General features: G+C 45.4%; 1 protein-coding gene across 1 annotated transcript; it reads left to right on the top strand.

Annotated features, from left to right (window-relative positions):
- Positions 1–580: 580 nt before the first annotated feature.
- drc2 (dynein regulatory complex subunit 2) lies at positions 581–19,498 on the top strand. The gene is made up of 9 exons (XM_085972796.1): positions 581–720; positions 3,803–3,955; positions 9,854–10,021; positions 11,606–11,775; positions 12,493–12,631; positions 15,638–15,835; positions 16,746–16,964; positions 17,902–18,054; positions 19,181–19,498. The coding sequence occupies exons 2-9, from the start codon at positions 3,824–3,826 to the stop codon at positions 19,484–19,486; spliced, it is 1,485 nt and encodes a 494-aa protein (XP_085828922.1). The 5' UTR covers positions 581–720; positions 3,803–3,823; the 3' UTR covers positions 19,487–19,498.
- Positions 19,499–20,512: the final 1,014 nt, after the last annotated feature.

Here is a 20,512-nt window from a genome sequence, read left to right as displayed (position 1 = left end):
TGATTTTCTGAATAATCAGCTTTCTTAAGGGTTGTAATTTTTTTTTTGAAGCTGTTTGACATCTTTTGCTAGTTTTCTAAGTTGTGATTTTAACTCAGTTGTAACACTTGCTCAATGTTGACAGCTCTGAGGTTTCTGGTGCTATTATTTCCGCACGATTTTGCCAAATATTTTCCCCAGGCATATAAAGCAAAATTATTTGCTGCTTTATTCTTAACCCTAAATGTAGTTTGAAAGAAATTGGCTCGTTGCCTATACTGTCCCTCTATGATTTGGGTTTGATTGAAGTTTCCATAGAATTATAGAATGGTTACAGCACAGAAGGAGGCCATTCGGCCCGTCGAGCCCGTGCTGGCTATGGGTTTCTCACTATGGATTTGCTTTAATAATCAAAATTGTACATTGGTTTTGTGCAAAAGAGATTTAAATATTGGATGATCTTTAAAATCAATTTAAAATTGTAATTTTTCATCTGGACTGATTAAAGATTTTTCAAGCCATTATGATGAAAACACACCATTCCTCCAGTCCTAAAGGTGTCGCTGTTGTGCGGGAGTGGGCAGTGAGGGATTGGGAAACCATCTTCCCGCCAACTGCCTTGTTGGCGGTTGCTATGGCGCTGTGAGAGCCAGCGGTTGCTAGGTTACCGCAAGAAAGCAGGAGAGAGATCCGCGCCGGGCCTGCTTCAGGAGGAGCGGAGCCAGAAGAGTGCGAGGGACGGTGAGAGAGAGAGCGCGCGATATCGGCGGGGCCGCCCGCCCGCCGAGTCCCCGGCTTACACGGTCCGAGCTACCAGGCGACCAAGGGGAGCTAGGCCTGTGGATCAGGGGAACTGGCCGCGCAGCAAGAAAGACTTGCATTTCTATAGCGCCGCCTTTCACATTCTCAGGACGTCCCAAAGCGCTTTACAGCCAATGAAGTACTTTTTGAAGTGTGGTCACTGTTGTAATGTGGGAAACGCGGCAGGCAATTTGCGCACAGCAAGCTCCCACAGACTGCCATGTGATAATGACCAGATCATCTGTTTTTGTGATGTTGATCGAGGGATAAATATTGGCCCAGAACACCGGGGAGAACTCCCCTGCTCTTCTTCGAATAGTGCCCTGGGATCTTTTACACCCACCTGAGAGAGCAGACGGGGCCTCGGTTTAACATTTCATCCGAAAGACGGCACCTCCAACAGTGCAGCGCTCCCTCAGTACTGCCCCTCCGACAGTGCGGTGCTCCCTCAGTACTGCCCCTCCGACAGTGCAGCGCTCCCTCAGTACTGCCCCTCCGACAGTGCGGCGCTCTCTCAGTACTGCCCCTCCGACAGTGCGGCGCTCCCTCAGTACTGCCCCTCCGACAGTGCGGCGCTCCTTCAGTACTGCCCCTCCGACAGTGCGGCGATCCCTCAGTACTGCCCCTCCGACAGTGTGGCTCTCCCTCAGTACAGCCCCTCCGACATTGCGGCTCTCCCTCAGTACAGCCCCTCCGACATTGCGGCACTCCTTCAGTACTGCCCCTCCGACAGTGCGGCGCTCCCTCAGTACTGCCCCTCCGACAGTGCGGCGCTCCCTCAGTACTGCCCCTCCGACAGTGCGGCGCTCCTTCAGTACTGCCCCTCCGACTGTGCGGCGATCCCTCAGTACTGCCCCTCCGACAGTGTGGCTCTCCCTCAGTACAGCCCCTCCAACAGTGCGGCACTCCTTCAGTACTGCCCCTCCGACAGTGCGGCAATCCCTCAGTACTGACCCTCCGACAGTGCGGCGCTCCCTCAGTACTGCCCCTCCGACAGTGTGGCGCTCCCTCAGTACAGCCCCTCCAACAGTGCGGCACTCCTTCAGTACTGCCCCTCCGACAGTGTGGCAATCCCTCAGTACTGACCCTCCGACAGTGCAGCACTCCCTCAGTATTGCCCCTCGACAGTGTGGCGCTCCCTCAGCACTGCCCTCTGACAGTGCGGCGCTCCCTCAGTACTGCCCCTCCGACAGTGCGGCGCTCCCTCAGTACTGCCCCCTCCGACAGTGCGGCGCTCCCTCAGCACTGACCCTCCAACAGTGCAATGCTCCCTCAGTACTGCACTGGAGTGTGAGCCTGGATTAATGCCCTCAAGTCTCTGGAGTGGAGCAAGTGCAGGAAGCTGAGGTGTTGTTAGGAGGAGGAGGATAGTCACCAGGCTTTGTATGGGATGATCCAGAAAAATGTACACCAGACACCAAAAGGCCAGTTTTTATATTGGCGATCCCCCCCACGCCCACCTTCCCCATTTCCTTGCGTGGAATCTTGTGTCTTCTGCGAACCAAACGGACGCTCCCTTGACATTCCTGTGGTGTTCCTGCCTGCCACAGAATTCAGGGTTTTTCCTGCACTTTACACCCTCCCTCACTGACTCTTTGATATACCGTATCAAAAGATAGGCTGCAGTCAGAATTCTACCATAAAATACCTGGTTATATCTGTTTGGGAAAAGGTGGCCATATGAGGCATTGTCTCCTTTTAACTTGCCATGGATAAAGCAAAAAAGAGGCTTGTATTTGCATGCACTGTCTTAAGATATCTCCCAAAACACCTCGAGTACAATGAACTAATGTAAAATGACTTATTGTGCAGGGGAACATGACAGTGGGTCCAGTAGCCAATTGTTTATGGTGCTGGACTAATAACACGGAAGTTCTGAATTCATGGAAATAAAACTCAATACATCTGGTCATTTGCACCAGAAAAATAACCATGAAAGTTGCTGGATTGCTGTAAAAACCCAACTGGTTCACTAATGTTCTTCAGGGAAGGGAATCTGTCATTCCTACCCAGTCTCTCCTACACGGGACTCCAGTCCCACATGACGTGGTTGATTTTGAATGCTCTCCGGGCAACTCGGGCCGGGCAATAAATACTGCCTTGCCAGTGTCACCCACATTCCAAGAGCAAATTTTTAAATAAGCTATTTTGCACGCAGGACTGTCCCCCATACAGCAATGACCAGTTTGTCTGTCTTTGGTAGAATGCTATCAATCTTCCCTAGAGAGAGAGAGTGAGCCACTTCTAGCTACTAATATAAACAGACACATTTCTCTCCCAGACATGTTGTCAGAGCATATGCATACAATTTATTTATCTACTGAGATCTCCCCCGTGGCATTGCTCACGGTGAGCAAGCTGGTTTAATAAGGACAGGAAAGCTGGGGTATCCTCAATTATTTCTTGGGACGGAGGTTGAATCAGGGTGCTGGCTGCAGGGGCTCAAGGTGGTGTGTTGCTAAAGAAAGTACAGGAAACTTTTTTTTATCCGGCACCGACGGGACCGACGTGGTGCCGGTTCATCAAAAATTCCGGATAACCGAGCGCTATAGTAAAAGATACGGAGCTGAGAGCTCCGTATAAAGCAACAAACCCTGTTGCTTCTTCAAAACAATGGCCACAAGTTGCAAGCGTCTCTGTAGCTTAGCAACAGCTGCAGCCACACCCTTGCACAGCAACACATGGAGGAAGGCACGTAATAAAAGTTACCTGAACCTACTCCTGAATTTTGCCGGTTAACCGAGATTTCCGGTTATTTAGGTGCCGGTAAATCGAAAGTTTCCTGTAGGAGAAATGTGAAGTTGAGCAAAGGCCTCCAGCAGGGAGCACAGTGCCACCGCACCACCTGCTTTGGACACCAGAGCTGGGAGAGCTGCATATTCTAAAGTGTTATAGTGGCAAAGGTGGAAAAGTCAGAAACCGAGGTCCAATGCCCTTATTTCTAATAGATTGCATTCTAATGCATAGCCTTGTATGGATGGGCGCATGCTTTTTCCTGTTGGTGACATGCAAATCTCTTTAGGAGTCTGCAGATTGAACCACCATGCCGAAGAAAGGGAATAAAAAAATGGCCAAAATGACCGAGGAGGAGCGACTGCTATACATGCAGCAGAAAATGCTGGAGGAAGAAGAGATGCAACGAAAGAAAGAGGACATGCTGAGTCAATTCTTAAAGGTACTTCTCTGTTTCAAATCTGAGCGCTTTGCTGAAGCGTGGCTGGGCAATCTTTGTGGGATTTGAATCTTCTGAGGAGGGAGAGTTAAGTCTGTTTACAACAACGACGTATATTTATATAGCACCTTTAACGTAATAAAACGTCCCACGGCGCTTCACGGGAGTGTTAGCAAACAAAATTTGACACCGAGCCACATCTGGAGAAGTTAGGGCAGATGACCAAAGCTTGGGCAAAGAGGTAGGTTTTAAGGAACGTCTTAAAAGAGGGTAGAGAGGCAGAGAGGTTTAGGGAGGGAATTCCAGAGCTTAGGGCCTCGGCAGCTGAAGGCACGGCCGCCAATGGTGGAGCGATTAAAATCAGGGATGCTCAAGAGGCCAGAATAGGAGGCATGCAGAGGTCTTGGAGGTTTGTAGGACTGGAGGAGGTTACAGAGATAAGGAGGGACGAGGCCATGGAGGGATTTGAAAACAAGGATGAGAATTTAAAAATCGAGGCGTTGCTTAACTGGGAGCCAATGCAGTGGGACTTGGTGTGACTTGGGACACAGGCAGCAGAGTTTTGTGAATGTGCAGTGTGCCATTGCTTCTCTTTACTGTTTAATAAATCTGTTGGTTAGTTCAAGCCCTAACCCAAGCTGTAGTGAAATGTAGATTCGATCACCTTCTGAAGTCACATGGAAATACATGATATAATTAGTAGCTGAAATACAGTACCAAAGGTTTTCTGTTTGATCCCTGGGCTTGATATTGGGCAGGTAAAGGCGCACTCTCTGGAGTGTGCACTAACATCTGAGAGTTGTCTGAGATACTGAATCCAAGAAAAAATATCTAGAGTAAAACCCCAACAACTTAACGGCATCCTCGCTAGGAATTCGGTTGGGATCGCCCAAATTCCTTTTATATAATTACATCCAGTTCTTATTGACTAACCTGTTTATAATAGAAGTTGCAGTAAAGATATTCATATCTATTTTAAAGAAGTTGCATTTGAATTATTTAGTTATGTTCTACTGCCTCTTTCATTCTCTCTGCATTGCACAGCACTCCCCGATGGAGCTGTCTGGAGGCACCTGTCTCCAGGCTTGTGCCAATGTTGCCTCATAGAAGTTATGTAACCTATCACTTTAGGTAGACACTTCTTTATTAGCCAAGGCATAGAATATAAGATCAGGGAGGTTATGTTTGAACTGTATAAAACACTAGTTAGGCCACAGCTAGAATACTGCGTGTAGTTCTGGTCACCACATTACAGGAAGGATGCGATTGCACCAGAGAGGGTACAGAGGAGATTTACGAGGATGTTGCCTGGACTGGAGGATTTTAGCTATGAGGAACGGTTGGATAGGCTGGGGTTGTTTTCTTTGGAACAGAGGAGGCTGAGGGGAGATTTAATTGAAGTGTATAAAATGATGAGGGACCGAGATAGAGTGGATAGGAAGGACCTATTTCCCTTAGCAGAGAGGTCAATAACCAGGGGGCATAGATTTAAAGTAATTGGTCAGAGGTTTAGAGGGGAGTTGAGGAGAACTTTTTTCACCCAGAGGGTGGTGGGGGTCTGGAACTCACTGCCTGAAAGGGTGGTAGAGGCAGAAACCCTCACCACATTTAAAAAGTACTTGGATATACACTTGAAGTGCTGTAACCTACAGAGCTATGGACAAAGTGCTGGAAAGTGGGATTAGGCTGGAGTGCTCTTTTTCGGCCGGCACAGACACGATGGACCGAATGGCCTCCTTCTGTGCCGTAAAGTTGTATGATTCTGGTGCTTTAAATTGACCCAGGAAAACTTGCCTACCAATGTTTTCATTTCTTTCTGTGGCGACATGCTTGACCTCCACTGAATACCTCCCCTGGGTGACATACATGGCTGACTCTCAGTTTGCCATGAGGGGTAATCAGGAGGATGATGATCACATTCTGAAAATGTTCATATTTCTTTTTAGGGTATGGTAGTGAATCCCATGTCCTGAGGAGCTCGGGGGATTTTCTATCGTGCCTTAGCAGTTACGTTATCTTGTATTGGGAGCTGGGTTTCAGTGATGAAGTCCCATTTGCTTGTTATTCCAATGACAATAGAATAAAATACTGACAATAGAATAGTAAAATAGTGGTTGATCTCCTATGACATCACTCACAACTACAAATAAAATTGATGTCTCTGCTTATCTCACATGATGTAATTTTTACATTTCCCTTCCTCTATCTTGCCGTTTATGTTCTCTTTCTCGGTACGACTCTTGCGTTCTTGAAGAAGGGTTGGCTGTTGCTGTACAGGGTGGAGCATGGTCAGAGCAGAGGCCCCGCTGCGTTAATCTGTGCTTCCAACCTCACGGGCACTATTTATTACTTAGGAGATGTAAACTGAAAATTGCAATGCAGAATAGAGATGGCTGCTCGCGTTTTCTTAGTCCGCTGAATAAATGTCACTGCCTTGTGAAAGATGCAGAAGAGGAACCCCTTTGTTTGAAGTTATTCGCTGGGGAGAGTAGGTCTGAGGTCATGGAGCGAGTGAAACTGCCCCTGCAGCCTTCTAAACATACTTGATGAGACCAAGAAGGATCACGTTCATTGATGAAGGCAGAACCGAGAAAAGAAAAGCAGTAACTTGTATTTATATAGCACCTGTTATGTCCTTAAGACATCCCAAAGTGCTTCGCAGCCAATGAATTACTCTTGAAGCGCAGTCACCGTTATGTAGAGAGAAGCGGCAGCCAATCTGCGAAGAGGAATGTCCTATAGACAGCTATGAGTTGAATGGCCTTTTGCTGGTGGTGTTGGTGAGGAGAACTCTTGGCCAAGACACTGGGAGAGATCCGTGCTCTTCAAATAGTGCCATTGGCTCTTTTATGACCACCTAAACAGGTGGACAGGGTCTCAGTTGAAAGTCTCATCTAAAAGATGGCAGTTTCGATCATGAGCTTGAATCTGCAACCTTTCCTGGCCAACATTTCAATTTAGTAGGGACTCCAGACATGGCTATTCTTCTGCATCTTCTAGAGGCCAGCTTAAAAGAGGCATTAGTGGAGGCCTGGGAACAGATCAGCCTCTTGGCTGCAACTGGCAGCTGGTAGGTGGGCTGTGGAGAAAATAAAGGGGCTAGATTCCCTCAGGAAAAAACAAGAACCTAAAAATGTGGCCTCCCCAATGGCTCATAGGGTAAGGTAGTAAGCCAAACAAACCTGGAAGATTCCAAGTTCCATTGTTGGTCGGTGCAGAGTTAGCTGATATCAGCCAGCAGAGCAGTAGGAATGCTACAGTTTGCTTCTGTGTTCCTGGGTTAAGGGAAAAGCAGCCTGGACTCTCACTCCTGATCACTATCTAGTAACCCCTGCTGAAAAGTACGCATCTATAGATGGCAGGTGAGGACAGAATTGGGCTTGGCTGTGATGCTCTCCCCCACTGAACCACCAGCACTCTCCGATACCCTGCCAGCATTCACCCTGTCAAATCCGACAGGAAGACTGGCTGTTTGAGCAAGCTGCAGGAATGCTGCATGAGAGGATGGGGGTTGGCGGGGGCAATGTAAAATGTTGTGTCTGTCGGATTCATTCTAAATCATTGCAACACATTATCACCGGGGTATCGAACATAATATACTGATCCAAAAGCAAAATACTGCGGATGCTGGAAATCTAAAATATAAACAGAAAATGCTGGAAATACTCTGCAGGTCAGACAGCATCCGCGGAGAGAGAAACAGAGTTACCGTTTCAGGTCTGATGACCTTTCGTCAGAACTGGAAAAAGTTAGAGATGTACCAGGTTTTAAGCAAGTACAGAGGCAGGGAAGGAGGGGAGGAAAGAACAAAAGTGAAGGTCAGTGATTGGGTGGAAGGCAGGAGAGATTAAATGACACGAGATGATGGTGCGAGGCAAAAGAGGGCGGTAATGGGACAAATAAAGAAACAAAAGATGGGTCTAGAGGAGCTGTAAATGGCAACAGCAGAATCATCACCAACAGCTGCTGTCCAAAAAAATGGGAGCAGAGGTTATGATCTGAAATTGTTGAACTCTATGTTGAGTCCGGAAGGCTGTAAAGTGCTTAATCGAAAGATGAGGTGCTGATCCTCGAGCTTCATTAGAACAGTGTAGGAGACCAAGGACAGAGTGGGGCAGAGAATTAAAATGCCATGTAACCGGAAGCTCAGGGTCATGCTTACGGACTGAACAGAGGTGTTCAGCAAAGTGATCACCCCAATCTGCCTTTGGTCTCCCCAGTGTAGAGGAGATCGCATTGTGAGCAGCGAATACAATGCTAAATTGAAAGAAGTGCAAGTAAATCGCTGTTTCACCTGGAAGGAGTGTTTGGGAAGGGAGGAGGTGTTGCATCTCCTGCACTTTAATGGGAAGGTGCTGTGGGAAGGGGAGTGCGTGTTGAGGGTGATGGAAGAGTGGCCCAGGGTGTCGCGGAGGGAACGGTCCCTTTGGAATGCTGGAAAGGGAGGGGAAGATGTGTTTGGTGGTGGCATTGTGCTGGAGGTAGCGGAGGATCATCGGTTGAATGTGGAGGCTGATGGGGTGGAGGGTGAGGACAAGGGGAACCCTATTGTGGTTCTGGGAGGGAGGGGAAGGGGTGAGGGCAGAAGTGCGGGAAATGGGACAGACAAGGTTGAGGCCCCTGTCGACCAGGGGGGGAGGCGAATCCTCGGTTGAGGAAAAAGGAAGACATATCGGAAGCACTGGTGTGGAAGGTGGCATCGTCAGAACAGATGTGATGGAGTCGGAGAAAGTGGGAGAATGGAATAGAGTCCTTACAGGAAGCGGGGTGGGAGGAAGTGTAATCAAGGTAGCTGTGGGAGTCGGTGGGCTTTAGTAGATATTGATTGACAGCCTCTCCCCAGAAATGGAGATAGTGAAGTCAAGGAAGGGAAGAGTCGGAGATGGACCATGTGAAGGCAAGGGAGTGGTGGAATATACTGATCTCTTTGCATTTTTTGAAATTAATCAATTTTTATCCATCTTTGGATATCATTATTATTTTCCTAAATGTTTGCGAATCTAGGTTAATACGATTAGCCATCCTGCTTGCTCCATCGGTGTCCTACAGTACTTTGAAAACTATACGTTCAAGTATGCATCTCATTTATTCTGAGCCTTTTTGTTGAGGTTTGTAAATCTATCTAGAGATTAACCGGCGACGAAAAAATTGGGGCCACTTACACCTTTTGTGATACACCATCTGTTATGGTGATCTGTCACTGGGAAACAATATATGACTTTACAGGACTGACCACATGATGCCCTTTTACCTCCGAATCCTACCCAGTATTGCAAATGTCAGGCTACTGGAAACAGCATGATTATTAACAAAGACACTGACTTCGATCGCAAACCTGCTGAATAGACTTACTGTTTTTATAGTTAAGCACATGGAAAGAGGTCGTATGTTTTGCATAAAACAGTGACTATCACTAGAAATAAATGAGACTTAACAGGTCTGGTTCTGTGTTACTGTCATCTCGATTACCATTTCTTGTAAGTCATGGTGCTTACAATAACACATTCAGTGTGCTTCTTGTACACAGGAAGGAAGGCAGCAACATTATTATTTTTTTTTAAGTATAAGCCACGCTCACGGAGCGCAGGTCGGAGAATTGGGGATGCAATGTTGTTGCCCTGTTTCCAACCTGCACTCCTTTCAAGTGTGACTTCCTTGTTGGGAGCACGGAATTACAGAATTAACTCTCTAAAATAACAAATGGCAGGCAACGAGTTTAAGGAATTCTGCTGATGTTCACAAGCCAACTTTCTCTATTCGGGAGCGTTTAATGATTTGCAGATTTAGAACAGCCTGCAATTTGCATAGACATCCGGTATTTATGTCATGGTTTGACTATCACACTCGTGGTGCGATTTACCGTACTCTTTCCGCATAAACACCAGTGTTCTTTCCCTACAGGATAAACTGTCCAAGGAAGAGCACAACACCCGTCTCAACACGCTAAAGCTGAATGAGAAGTGGCGCACTGTGATGAGGGAAGCAAAAGCCTCAGAACTACGGAAGGACATTGAGATCTTGAGTCAAACCTTTGAAAGAATTGTCGATCGGAAAGACAGTGTCATCAGGGTGAGAGGAGAATTGACCATTGTCCTCGAATTGTGTCATGAGATGGAACTAACTGTTGAATAAGGAGAGAAAGTAGGCCTAGGCACAATTTTTTTTTCACATTTTCATTCCTCTTTAAGGAGACAGGCCAACTGCTAGCTGGGCACTGCACAAACAGACACAGGTTTTTGCACTTCCTGTAAGCATGGCTGCACTGGATGCCCTGGGTTGATCCTAATGTCTTGACAATGTAGGAACTGTATGCTTTTATGACCGTGTTATTCAACAATTCATGCTCAATATTCTGTAGTGATGTTGTGCATGAATAGAACCGTTACATGATGTGTGAGTGAATATTTGGTGGATGAAGATTTGAATTTCCCAATAATCCAATGTCTCAAGTTCATTTTTATCAACAGAATCTACTCAAAAGCAGCAACAAAAACAACAACTTGCATTTATATAGCGCATTTAACATAGTAAAACATCCCAAGGCGCTTCACAGGAGCATTCTAAAACAAAATTTGACACCGAGCCACATAAGGAGATATTAGGGCAGATGACCAAAAGCTTGGTCAAAGAGTGAGGTTTTAAGGAGCGTCTTAAAGGAGGAAAGAGAGGTAGAGAGGTTTAGGGAGGGAATCCCAGAGCTTACAGTGCTGAGGCAGCTGAAGGCACGGCCGCCAGTGGTGGAGCGATTAAAATCGAGGATGCTCATGAGGGCAGAATTAGAGGAGCGCAGATATCTCGGGATGGGGGGGGGGGGTTGGTTGAAGGGCTGGAGGAGATTACAGAGATAGGGAGGGGCGAGGCTATGGAGGGATTTGAAAACAAGGATGAGATTTTTGAAATCGAGACGTTGCTTAACCGGGAGCCAATGTAGGTCAGCGAGCACAGAGGTGATGGGCGAACGGGACTTGGTGCGAGTTAGGACACGGGCAGCCGAGTTTTGGATGACCAAGTTTATGTAGGGTAGAATGTGGGAGGCCAGCCAGGAGTGCGTTGGAACAGTCAAGTCCAGAGCTAACAAAGGCATGGCTCTTTGTCAGGAACAATCGATTAGCAGTGGTGAAGATTCTGTAGGGAGACTGCCTTCCTGTTAAAAGTGAGATATTTCCATGCTCTCTGAGGCAGTGACTTTATGGCTATCATTCTCCATTGTCAGCATTCAGATTGATGATGGCCACTAAATCATCCCTTCAACAACATAGCCGGACACAGCTAATATTTTCACTCTTTTTGTTTTGCCCGCAGCATATGCTATTCACTGGCTGGCAGGACAAATGTAACCTCCTGCAACGTCTTGGCCACTGCTGCACTGCAACCACCTGCACTTGCAAATAGCATCCCAGGGTGATTTACCATTCACTTCTTGCTTTTCACTCAACACCTTGCACTGGTGCTGCTACCAAGATTGGGAATCAGTGATCCCAAACCTGTATCTTACCAGTCTGTAGCTTTCGTATTACGATAAAATGTTTCAGGTAATGTAAAGCAGTGGAAGTCCAAGCTCCTACACCACAAAGTATGGTGTTGAGTGGACTATTTAAACTCGCTGAGCCATCAGAAGAACCAGTAATGTAATTGTAATGCCTCTCCCTCCAGGCTTTAACAAAGGATTTGGAAGAGGCAGAAGAGCAGTACGCAACAGCCCTGCGTAACCATGTTCAGAACGTAGATAAGCTGGTGGATCTGCAGCGGAGTAGACTACTCTTGTTAGAGAATGAGTTTGAGGCCGAGTTGGAGTCGCTGAAGGAAGAATTTGATGCCGAGAGGTCAGTGTTCAACTCGCACATTTACTGACAGTAGGTTTGGGATACGAAGAGGTGTTGACATATGTTCTTATGTACTGATACAACAGGCAGCCTTTGAACTCTGAAATTGAAGTTGTAAATCTTTCCATAGTGCCCATGGACCACTTCTACTTTGCAAAAAATAAATCGGTTTTCATTTGCATAATACTCTTTTAATTACATAAGAGAGCAAAACAATAACTTGTATTTATATAGCGCCTTTAACATAGTAAAACGTCCCCAGGGCGCTTTACGGGAGCGTTATAAAACAAAATTTGACACCGAGCCACATAAGGAGAAATTAGGGCAGATGACCAAAAGCTTGGTCAAAGAGGTAGGTTTTAAGGAACGTCTTAAAGGAGGAAAGAGAGGTAGAGAGGCGGAGAGGTTTAGGGTGGGAATTCCAGAGCTTAGGGCCAAGGCAGCTGAAGGCACGGCCGCCAATGGATGAGCAATTTATAATCAGGGATGCTCAAGAGGCCAGAATTAGAGGAGCGCAGAGATCTCGGAGAGTTGTAGGGCTGGAGGAGATTACAGAGATAGGGAGGGGCGAGGCCGTGGAGGGATTTGAAAACAAGGATGAGAATTTTAAAATCGAGGCGTTGCTTAACCGTGCAAAGTGTAATTAAGTGATCTGTTTTGTGTGTTACGGTTAATAAAGTGGTTGTTATTAAAGTAATTTAATCTGCATCTGAACAGACAGCAGGTGATTGCGCAGCATGAGCAGGAGATGACCAATCTAGAAGATATCATGTATGCAATGGACCAGATCTTTGGTGAGGTCTCAAACGATGCGCGGCAAGAATTCAACAGCACAAGGGATGACCTCAAAAACAAGGTAAGGAAGCTCGGACACTACTCATTCAGCCAAACAAGGGGTTGGATGCCATGTGATCAAGTTCTATCAAAAATAACTGGATAACAACAAAAATATATAGTTTTAAAATTAAATTCTGAGAGTTAAATTTGTGGGTGGTTTTTCTGGGTCTAAATGTTATCACAGAACTTCTAGATGGTAAATGCACTTTTGTGTTCATACTGAACCCACCATCCTCTTCTGAAGACGCTATCTTACTAAAGTGGGCGTTCTTCATGTGAGCCCCAACAGCAAGTGTTGGCAAGCTATTAGACTGTGGGGGCATCACAGCTGAGCCCAATCCTGTTTCCTCCCACTGTCTGCGCACACTCACTTTCCAGCAGGCGTCACTGGACATCGATCAGGATCTGGAACACAGACTGATTTGGCCTTTCCCAGCCCATGGACTTTGAAACCACCAGGGCTCAGACCTGGGACTTCCCTGCTCTATATGGCTCAGCTACTTACTGGATAAACTCACCGAGCCATCCGGGAAACCTCAAGAAGATCTTTTGAGGCTCAGATGTGATGTCCCACATTCGAATAGCTTGCCGAAGCTCACTGAATAATGGTCACTAAGGTGAGGTCATGGCAGGCGCCCGTGAAACAGAATCATCGCGAGAGTCAGTAGCTTCAGTCTGGGAGCGGGGAAAATTAGCACGGTGGGAGAAACAAAAAAAAAGTCTTTTGAACTGTCCAAAAAAAATTCTAAACTAGTAGTTCTTATTGCTTCACATGTACATTGGAGGGTATGAAATATCAGTGTAGCAATATTCTGATTGTGAACAACTTCATTGCTTAAATGGCGAAGTGGTACTGTAGATACACTTGACCAATATTAAACTCATCTTTTGTAATTTTTCACTATTTCAAAATGTTCATTGAAAATGTGCAACAATGTACAGGGGTGAACCATGTTAATAAAGCACCCAGCAACAACTAGCAGATCAAATTAATAGACAAAGAGACCGGAAGATAGCAAACTATTCCTCCACTTTGTAGACCAGCAGCAGTTCAGCAGTACTGAGTCGACTTTCAGTCTGTTCATCATATGAGTCTGTTGATCAGGAGCCTCTCCCGCCGGCAGCACCTATCCGAGATTTGGGTACAGACTGCCTACAATGTTCTGGCCAATCGATTCAAAATGGTCAGAAAATTGTGGGCAAATATGCCCAAATTTCCCGTAGGCGCTGCCAGGGGCAAACTCCTCATCAACTGGTAAAGTTCCCCAATAATTTCCCACTTTTAAAAAGAAAATGGTTAATAACTAATATTTTTGGATCTTAATGACCACCATTCAAAATGATGGATAAGTGATTTTTCCGTGGCTTGCTTCATGCAATAATGTCAGAAACCTGGCCGATCACAAAGGGCCTGCAATAAACGCTCCTTACACGCCTTCAAGCAGCTAACAAACCAATTCACTGGTATAAATGACAAAGATTTTGTTCGTCCAGCTGTGGAGAGTCCAGATGTATCAGTAATGGCTCAGCAGCAAAGTGTGAAAAGACCTTTTCACCAACTGGGCCAGGAAGAAATAGGGTGAGCTTAAAATTAAAAAAAAATGGACTTGTATTTATACAGTACCTTTCACAACCTCAGGACGTCCAAAAGCGCTTTACTGCCAATGAAGTACTTTTTGAAGTGTAGTCACTGTTGTAATGTAGGAAACGCAGCAGATAATTTGCACACAGCAAGCTCCCACAGTAATGAGATAATGACCGGATAATCTGTTTTAGTGATGTTGATTGAGGGATAAATATTGGCCAGGACACGGGATTGGGGCCGGGGGGGCGGGGGGGGGAACTCCCCTGCTCCTCTTCGAAATAGTGCCATGGGATCTTTTACATCCACCTGAGAGAGCAGACGGGGCCTCGGTTTAACGTCTCAGCCGAAAGACGGCACCTCCAACAGTGCGGCGCTCCCTCAGCACTGCACTGGGGTGTCAGCCTGGATTTTTGTGCTCAAGTCTCTGGAGTGGGGACGTGAACCCACAACCTTCTGACTCGGGCGAGGGTGCTGCCCACTGAGCCACGGCTGCCACTATGATTTTTGGTGAGGTGCGCATCTGAACTCTGGGTTGACCCTTGCTACTAAGGAGGTCCAATAAGATGCATCTTGTCTTGAAAAGTACAGTAGCAGTAAGTTAAGGAAGAATATGACTGTAAAGTAGTAGCCTAGAGTAGCTAGTTCTGAGCTCTTCCTATGCCCTCTACACATCAAGACTGCTGTCTCCTCCTGCTTCTTCTACACTGCAAGATGCTGTCAATGGCCAGTGCACCCAGGCTGTGGGACTAAAAACTCCATTATTCACTTACGTTAATACTCTGGTGATTCTACAAAATCTCGGCAACCTAACTAACAGCAGGTTTGAGCTCAGGACTCGCTTTTCATTTTTATTCTGTTTTCCCCACCCCGATGACATTCTGCACGAGGTTCTCATAGAAACATAGAAGATAGGAGCAGGAGTAGGCCATTCGGCCCCTCGAGCCTGCTCCGCCATTCAATGCGATCATGGCTGATCATCCAAATTCAGTACCCGGTCCCTGCTTTCTCCCCATACCCCTTGAGCCCTTTAGCCTCATGAATGACCTTTAAAAAAAATTCTTTGCTGTGCTTACCGAGCAAGTATTTTGTTCTTTAGATTTTAAGATGGCAGCAAGACTCATAGCTGCAGTACAAACAGATGAAGTCTATTAACACTTTCTACTGTTTATACAGAGGCGTTTTCATGAAAATTAAGATAGAGCAAAATACGGCCCAAGATCCTGTTCCTATTAAGACCGATTCATCAGTACTAATATTGCACTGTAGCAATGAAGGCTGATTATTTTCTCTTCATGAATCTTGCTAGAGTTGCTATCAAGCGGAAATTACTGCAGAATCCCAAGACTGGCTTACTGAAAAGAACAATTATTTATGTCATTTCTATTATTTCCAAATCACTTCAGCACTTAATGAGACAAATGGTGTTCTTGCTGCATTTAGAGCCTGGAGGAGAAGCATTCACTCCGCGTTCATCTGGAAGGGTTAGTGGAAGACCTGTGGCTGCAGTTCCAACATGCGTTGAAGAACTACATCGACTCAACCGAGGATCGGAAAATTGCATTTGAAGCACTGAAGGCACGAGATGAGAAGAGTGCAAAAGAGATTGAAATGCAGATGAAAAAGCTGCAGAAAATGCAAGTAGGTCTGACGAAATACCGATTGTACCTGTTGTACTTTACCGCGGCTATTGCAGAGTTTCATTTGACCATATTTGGGAAAAGATGAACCAAGAATTGTTACAGCTGCAACTGTACTGAGGTTGAATTTGTATGCCATTTTGATAGTTATTGTTTAGAATATTAATAACCCTCTTTTTCTCTCTGCCGCAGCCTACCTTGTCCCTCTCAGCTTTAGCTCCTCTGAACTTTCCTCTGTTTTGCCTTTTAAGCTCCAAATATGCCATCCGACATGTTGTTCCCCAATAAATCCTCACTAAGGGTGGATTTTATGAATGAGCACTGCCAGTGGGGAGCTTAACAGATTGGGAAATCGCAATCAAATTCATTTTAATGCATTGAAAATTGTGAGGAGTATCTATGCGCTCCTGGTGGGAAAAGTTGGGAGAATGTTTGTGTAAAATCGCTCCACTAGACTCATCGCAGTTTCCTACTCCAAATCATTGTTTACCAGGACCTCAAACCTATGTAGCTCCTTGCTTCCCTCCTTCCATCTGTCTGTTGCCCTTGGCTTTTCCCTTAGTTCGCAACAACAACAACTTGTATTTATATAGCACCTTTAACGTAGTAAAACGTCCCAAGGCGCTTCACGGGAGCGTTCTAAAACAAAATTTGACACCGAGCCACGTAAGGAGATACTAGGGCAGGGTCAAGGAGGTAGGTTTTAAGGAGCGTCTTAAAGGAGGAAAGAGAGGTCGAGATGTTTAGGGAGGGAATTCCAGAGCTTAGGGCCTTGGCAGCTGAAGGCACGGCTGCCAATGGTGGAACGATTCAAATCTCAGTTTAAAAAAAAAAAAATTAGTACAACATAAAGTTTAATCTTTATACTGGTAACTGGAAGTTTGACTACTCCATTTTTTTTTTACAAATAGGATGCAATAGCAGCCCTGAAGATCAAGATGGCTGCCACTTCCCAAAAGTGTGAGGCACAGAATAAAAAACTACGAGATGAAAAGGAAACAATTAAGCAACACTTCCTGATGCAGAAAAGCCAGATGAATTATCTCCGAGCACGTGAGCATGAGCGTCTCATCAAACTAACACTCGAGAGTAATGCTGCCATCAAAGCACTGAAGAAAGTCTGTGATAAGGTAAAGTCACAGGTCCCTGAACTAAGCCCGTTAGGAAAAAGGTTCATATTCACTCTAACATTTTCAGTAACACTAGTGAATGGAGGAAAGTCTACTCGATTGATATGCACAGGTCACATGAGCCAGATTGTAATTTATCTGTTCCTATAGAATCTCCCGTGGCATTGCTCGCAGGGAGTGGCGACAGTGGGATATATCTGACATTAGCAGAGCGGGTCCGATGTGTACGAACGGTGAGATTGAGAAAGGGGGGGGGGGGGGGGAGAGTAGGGGAGTTTAGGTGTAGTTTGAAGTCACCAAGGATGCGGAGCTGCTCAGTACAGAGGCTAAGGCAGACATCTTCAGTGAAGACGTCGGGGTGGGGCTTGGGTGGGGTAAATGAAAAAGATTTTGAATGAGAGGCAGGTGGGCAAGATGATCGAAGGGGGGTAGAGCCCAAGGTGTGGCTTGGCTATTCTGAAAGGTAATCAAGCAATGCTCCAGAATATTTATCTTATCAGCACATTGCCACAATTCAGTGTGTAAGATTACTTCGAATTACCGTAATGTTTGTTCTGTTCAAATGATTGAGAAGTACTTTGTCCTTTTTGCAAAATGTAGCCTACCTTATGCACATTCCAGCAGGAACTACACGACACAATGTGTGATAATACCTGTCATTGTGTACTATGCACAGCTTGAGCATACCACATGTATTCAAACCGTGTGAAGAAGAACTCGGATAGTAATTTAATGTTACTATCAACATACCTTTTATCAACATACCAGTCCTCCCCAAATAGAGTTCTTGTATAGAAGTCCAACCTCCGCACTGTTAAACTCGGATGACCATTGTAGCCCATCTCAATGAGTTCTTACAACTGTAATTCTTTTGGAGTCAATGTTCAATAATTGTCGTTCTTCACGTAGTGAATGCTAACTCCTTTGATGTGTCCAGGGTGAACACATTCTGAAAATGGCAGAGATGTGCAGGAAACTGGAAACGGAAGAGGAGAAAGTTCTTCCATTCTATGCCTCCTCTCTGACCCCGGAAGAAGAGAAAAGAGTTCAAAGTCTGATGATCAAGAGGCCGTGTGAGAAGCTGGCTCAGGTGAGTGGTGGACAAGTTCTATCTCAAGAACTGGGTTTGCTTAAGTTGGAAATAAAAACAGAAAATGCTGGAGATACTTAGCAGGTCAGGCAGCATCTGTGAAGAGAGCAACAGAGTTAACGTATCAGGTCGACGACCTTTCGTCAGAACTGGAAAAAAGCCTGGCTTTTTTCCAGTTCTGACGAAGGGTATTCGACCTGAAACGTTCACTCTGTTTCTCTCTTCACAGATGCTGCCTGACCTGCTGAGTATCTCCAGCATTTTCTGTTTTTATTTCAGATTTCCAGCATCTGCGGTATTTTCTTTTTGTATTATTGCTTAAGTTGGAATTTATTAGAAAGGTGAATTGACTAAGGTGTGATGGGGGATAAGATTTGTAGGTATGGTAGAGTTTGGATCTGGTAGATGTGAGAGGAGTTTGCCTCCGAAGAAAAAGAGTTAGTCTTGTGGAACGTAGACCAGATTTGGCTCACCTGAATGCATGCTGCATTTAATTTGTGTAACCTCCCTGCATTTCAAGGATACTATTACTGTCCAGCTGGACAGCAGACGAAATTATGCATCATTGTGACTATCACCATATTGTAATGAAATGAAGGGTTAAAATTGGGTTCTGGCTTACCTTAATTAGTAGTGTTCCTGCCTGAAATACATCCTACAGGAAACTCTTTATTATCCGGCACCAACGGGACCGGCGTGGTGCCAGTTTATCAAAAAGTCCGGATTACAGCGAGGTATAGTTAAAAGGTACGAGAGCTTCGTACACAGCAACAAATCCAGGCTTCCCTGTTGCTTAGCAACATGTGCAGGAACTCCGGCCGCAGACCAAGTGTCCCTGTTGCTTAGCAACAAGTGCACGAACCCCAGTTACACAGCCACAGATCCAGGAACTGCCACTAATATGAAGTAAAACTTACCTGAACCTACTCCTGAATTTTGCCGGTTAACAGAGATTTCCGGTTATTTTAGGTGCCGGTAAATCGAGAGTTTCCTGTAATTGGGATTTGGATACAAAAGGCTGGGATTTTGCTTATATGGGAGTTGCTTTTCCAGATCTGCTGAATGTGATTGTTCTCCCTTGATTCTATAGTATGGTAAATTTGCACTTTTTGTCTTTTTCTTTAAGGTGATGATGGACTATGTGGATCTGGAACAATTCTGGAAGCGCTATAATAAGGTTCTCTTGGATCAGATGGTTTTGGAACAAGAGAAACATACCTTACTGCAGGAGAACAGGCAGCTCCGGCAACTCCTGAAACAGTATTTAGATGGAATCTCTGTCAATGAGGAAACCCTGTCGACCCTGAACCCCCTCATTGTCATCAACAACAAAACTAATGTGAAAATGAATATCCCTGTGTTAGAAGCTGCAGCCCTGAAGCCAATTTACAATGTGATTGAAGCTGCACATATCATTAATCATACAGTCTAACAATCACTTCAATTCATGTCTAAATGTCTCTGTCTGTCCGTCTTTTACTTTCCTGACCAGTGACGAAACTGTGTGACCATTTGACAATTCCTTACCTAATTATCAAGTTAAATATCTACTCACCTGGTCATTTAACATTCAATAAACAATGGCCCAGAAATTCGGGTCGGGGGCTTCCCGCGGGTGCAAGCCCCCGACCTGCACTTACCTAGCGTGCCGGCCGTTGAGCTCTTGGCCCGCGTGGAATTCCGATCCTGGGCCTCCCCCAGCTGCCGGCGCGCAGTGCTTGCGTATCCCAGGGGCGCAGTTAGTTCGATGCGTCCCCTGGGATCACGTGGGCCATGGGGAGCCAATCGGAGCAGGGAATGCTCCATTCATAAGTCTGACAGGAAGTGCTGTCAAGACTTATAAATACTACGGCCCCAAAACAGCACTAAATCTTCAAATAATTTTTTTTTTTTTAAATCACATTTTTTAAATAAACTATAAATTACATGAAATAACTATTTTAAACAATAATTTAAATTTTTGAAAAAATAATTTTATTTTCTAACGGGGCTAAAAATAAACTTACCTTGCTTTAAAGTATTTAAAAATAATAAACCTGTGGAAAAAATGTTTTAATTTTAATTAATTCACCACTTACCTTGTAAAAAGCAGGCCTTACGCCTGCTTTTTACATTTCTAACTTCTGCAGACTTACCCTCCCGGGAAAACCTGTTTAAAAAAAAACTGAAGTTCGATGCGAATGCGCAGCCTCTCCCGCACACGCGTTCGACCTCTGAACCCCTTCGTTCAGGGGAACGGAAGTGCCGGTTTCCCGCGCATGCGCAGTGCATGCAGAAAACCGGCACTTCCATTGGGCCTACGGGTGAGTACACCATGCGTACTCACCCGTGGAGACCCGAATTTCTGGGCCAATATATGAATCCAAAACTACTCCAACTAGTTGTCAAATGTTCTGTTTAAATAGATACATAGCTATTGAAGCAAAGCAAATTCATTCAACAATATAAAGTGTTAATG

The sequence above is a fragment of the Somniosus microcephalus genome, chromosome 33 (genome assembly GCF_052327205.1).
Source record: "Somniosus microcephalus isolate GS21.2 chromosome 33, FLI_Smic_1.0, whole genome shotgun sequence".
In the NCBI taxonomy this organism is placed as follows: domain Eukaryota; kingdom Metazoa; phylum Chordata; class Chondrichthyes; order Squaliformes; family Somniosidae; genus Somniosus; species Somniosus microcephalus.
The sequence above is the reverse complement of the archived record's forward strand: the minus strand, read 5'-3'. Positions and strand labels throughout refer to the sequence as shown.

Excerpts from the sequence above, each read along its gene's own strand:
- drc2 (XM_085972796.1), top strand. The coding sequence starts at position 3,824 with ATGCCGAAGAAAGGGAATAAAAAAATGGCCAAAATGACCGAGGAGGAG. Across the intron at positions 3,956-9,853 it reads TGCTGAGTCAATTCTTAAAG|GATAAACTGTCCAAGGAAGA; the intron begins GTACTTCTCTGT and ends CTTTCCCTACAG. Across the intron at positions 18,055-19,180 it reads CGTGTGAGAAGCTGGCTCAG|GTGATGATGGACTATGTGGA; the intron begins GTGAGTGGTGGA and ends TTTTTCTTTAAG.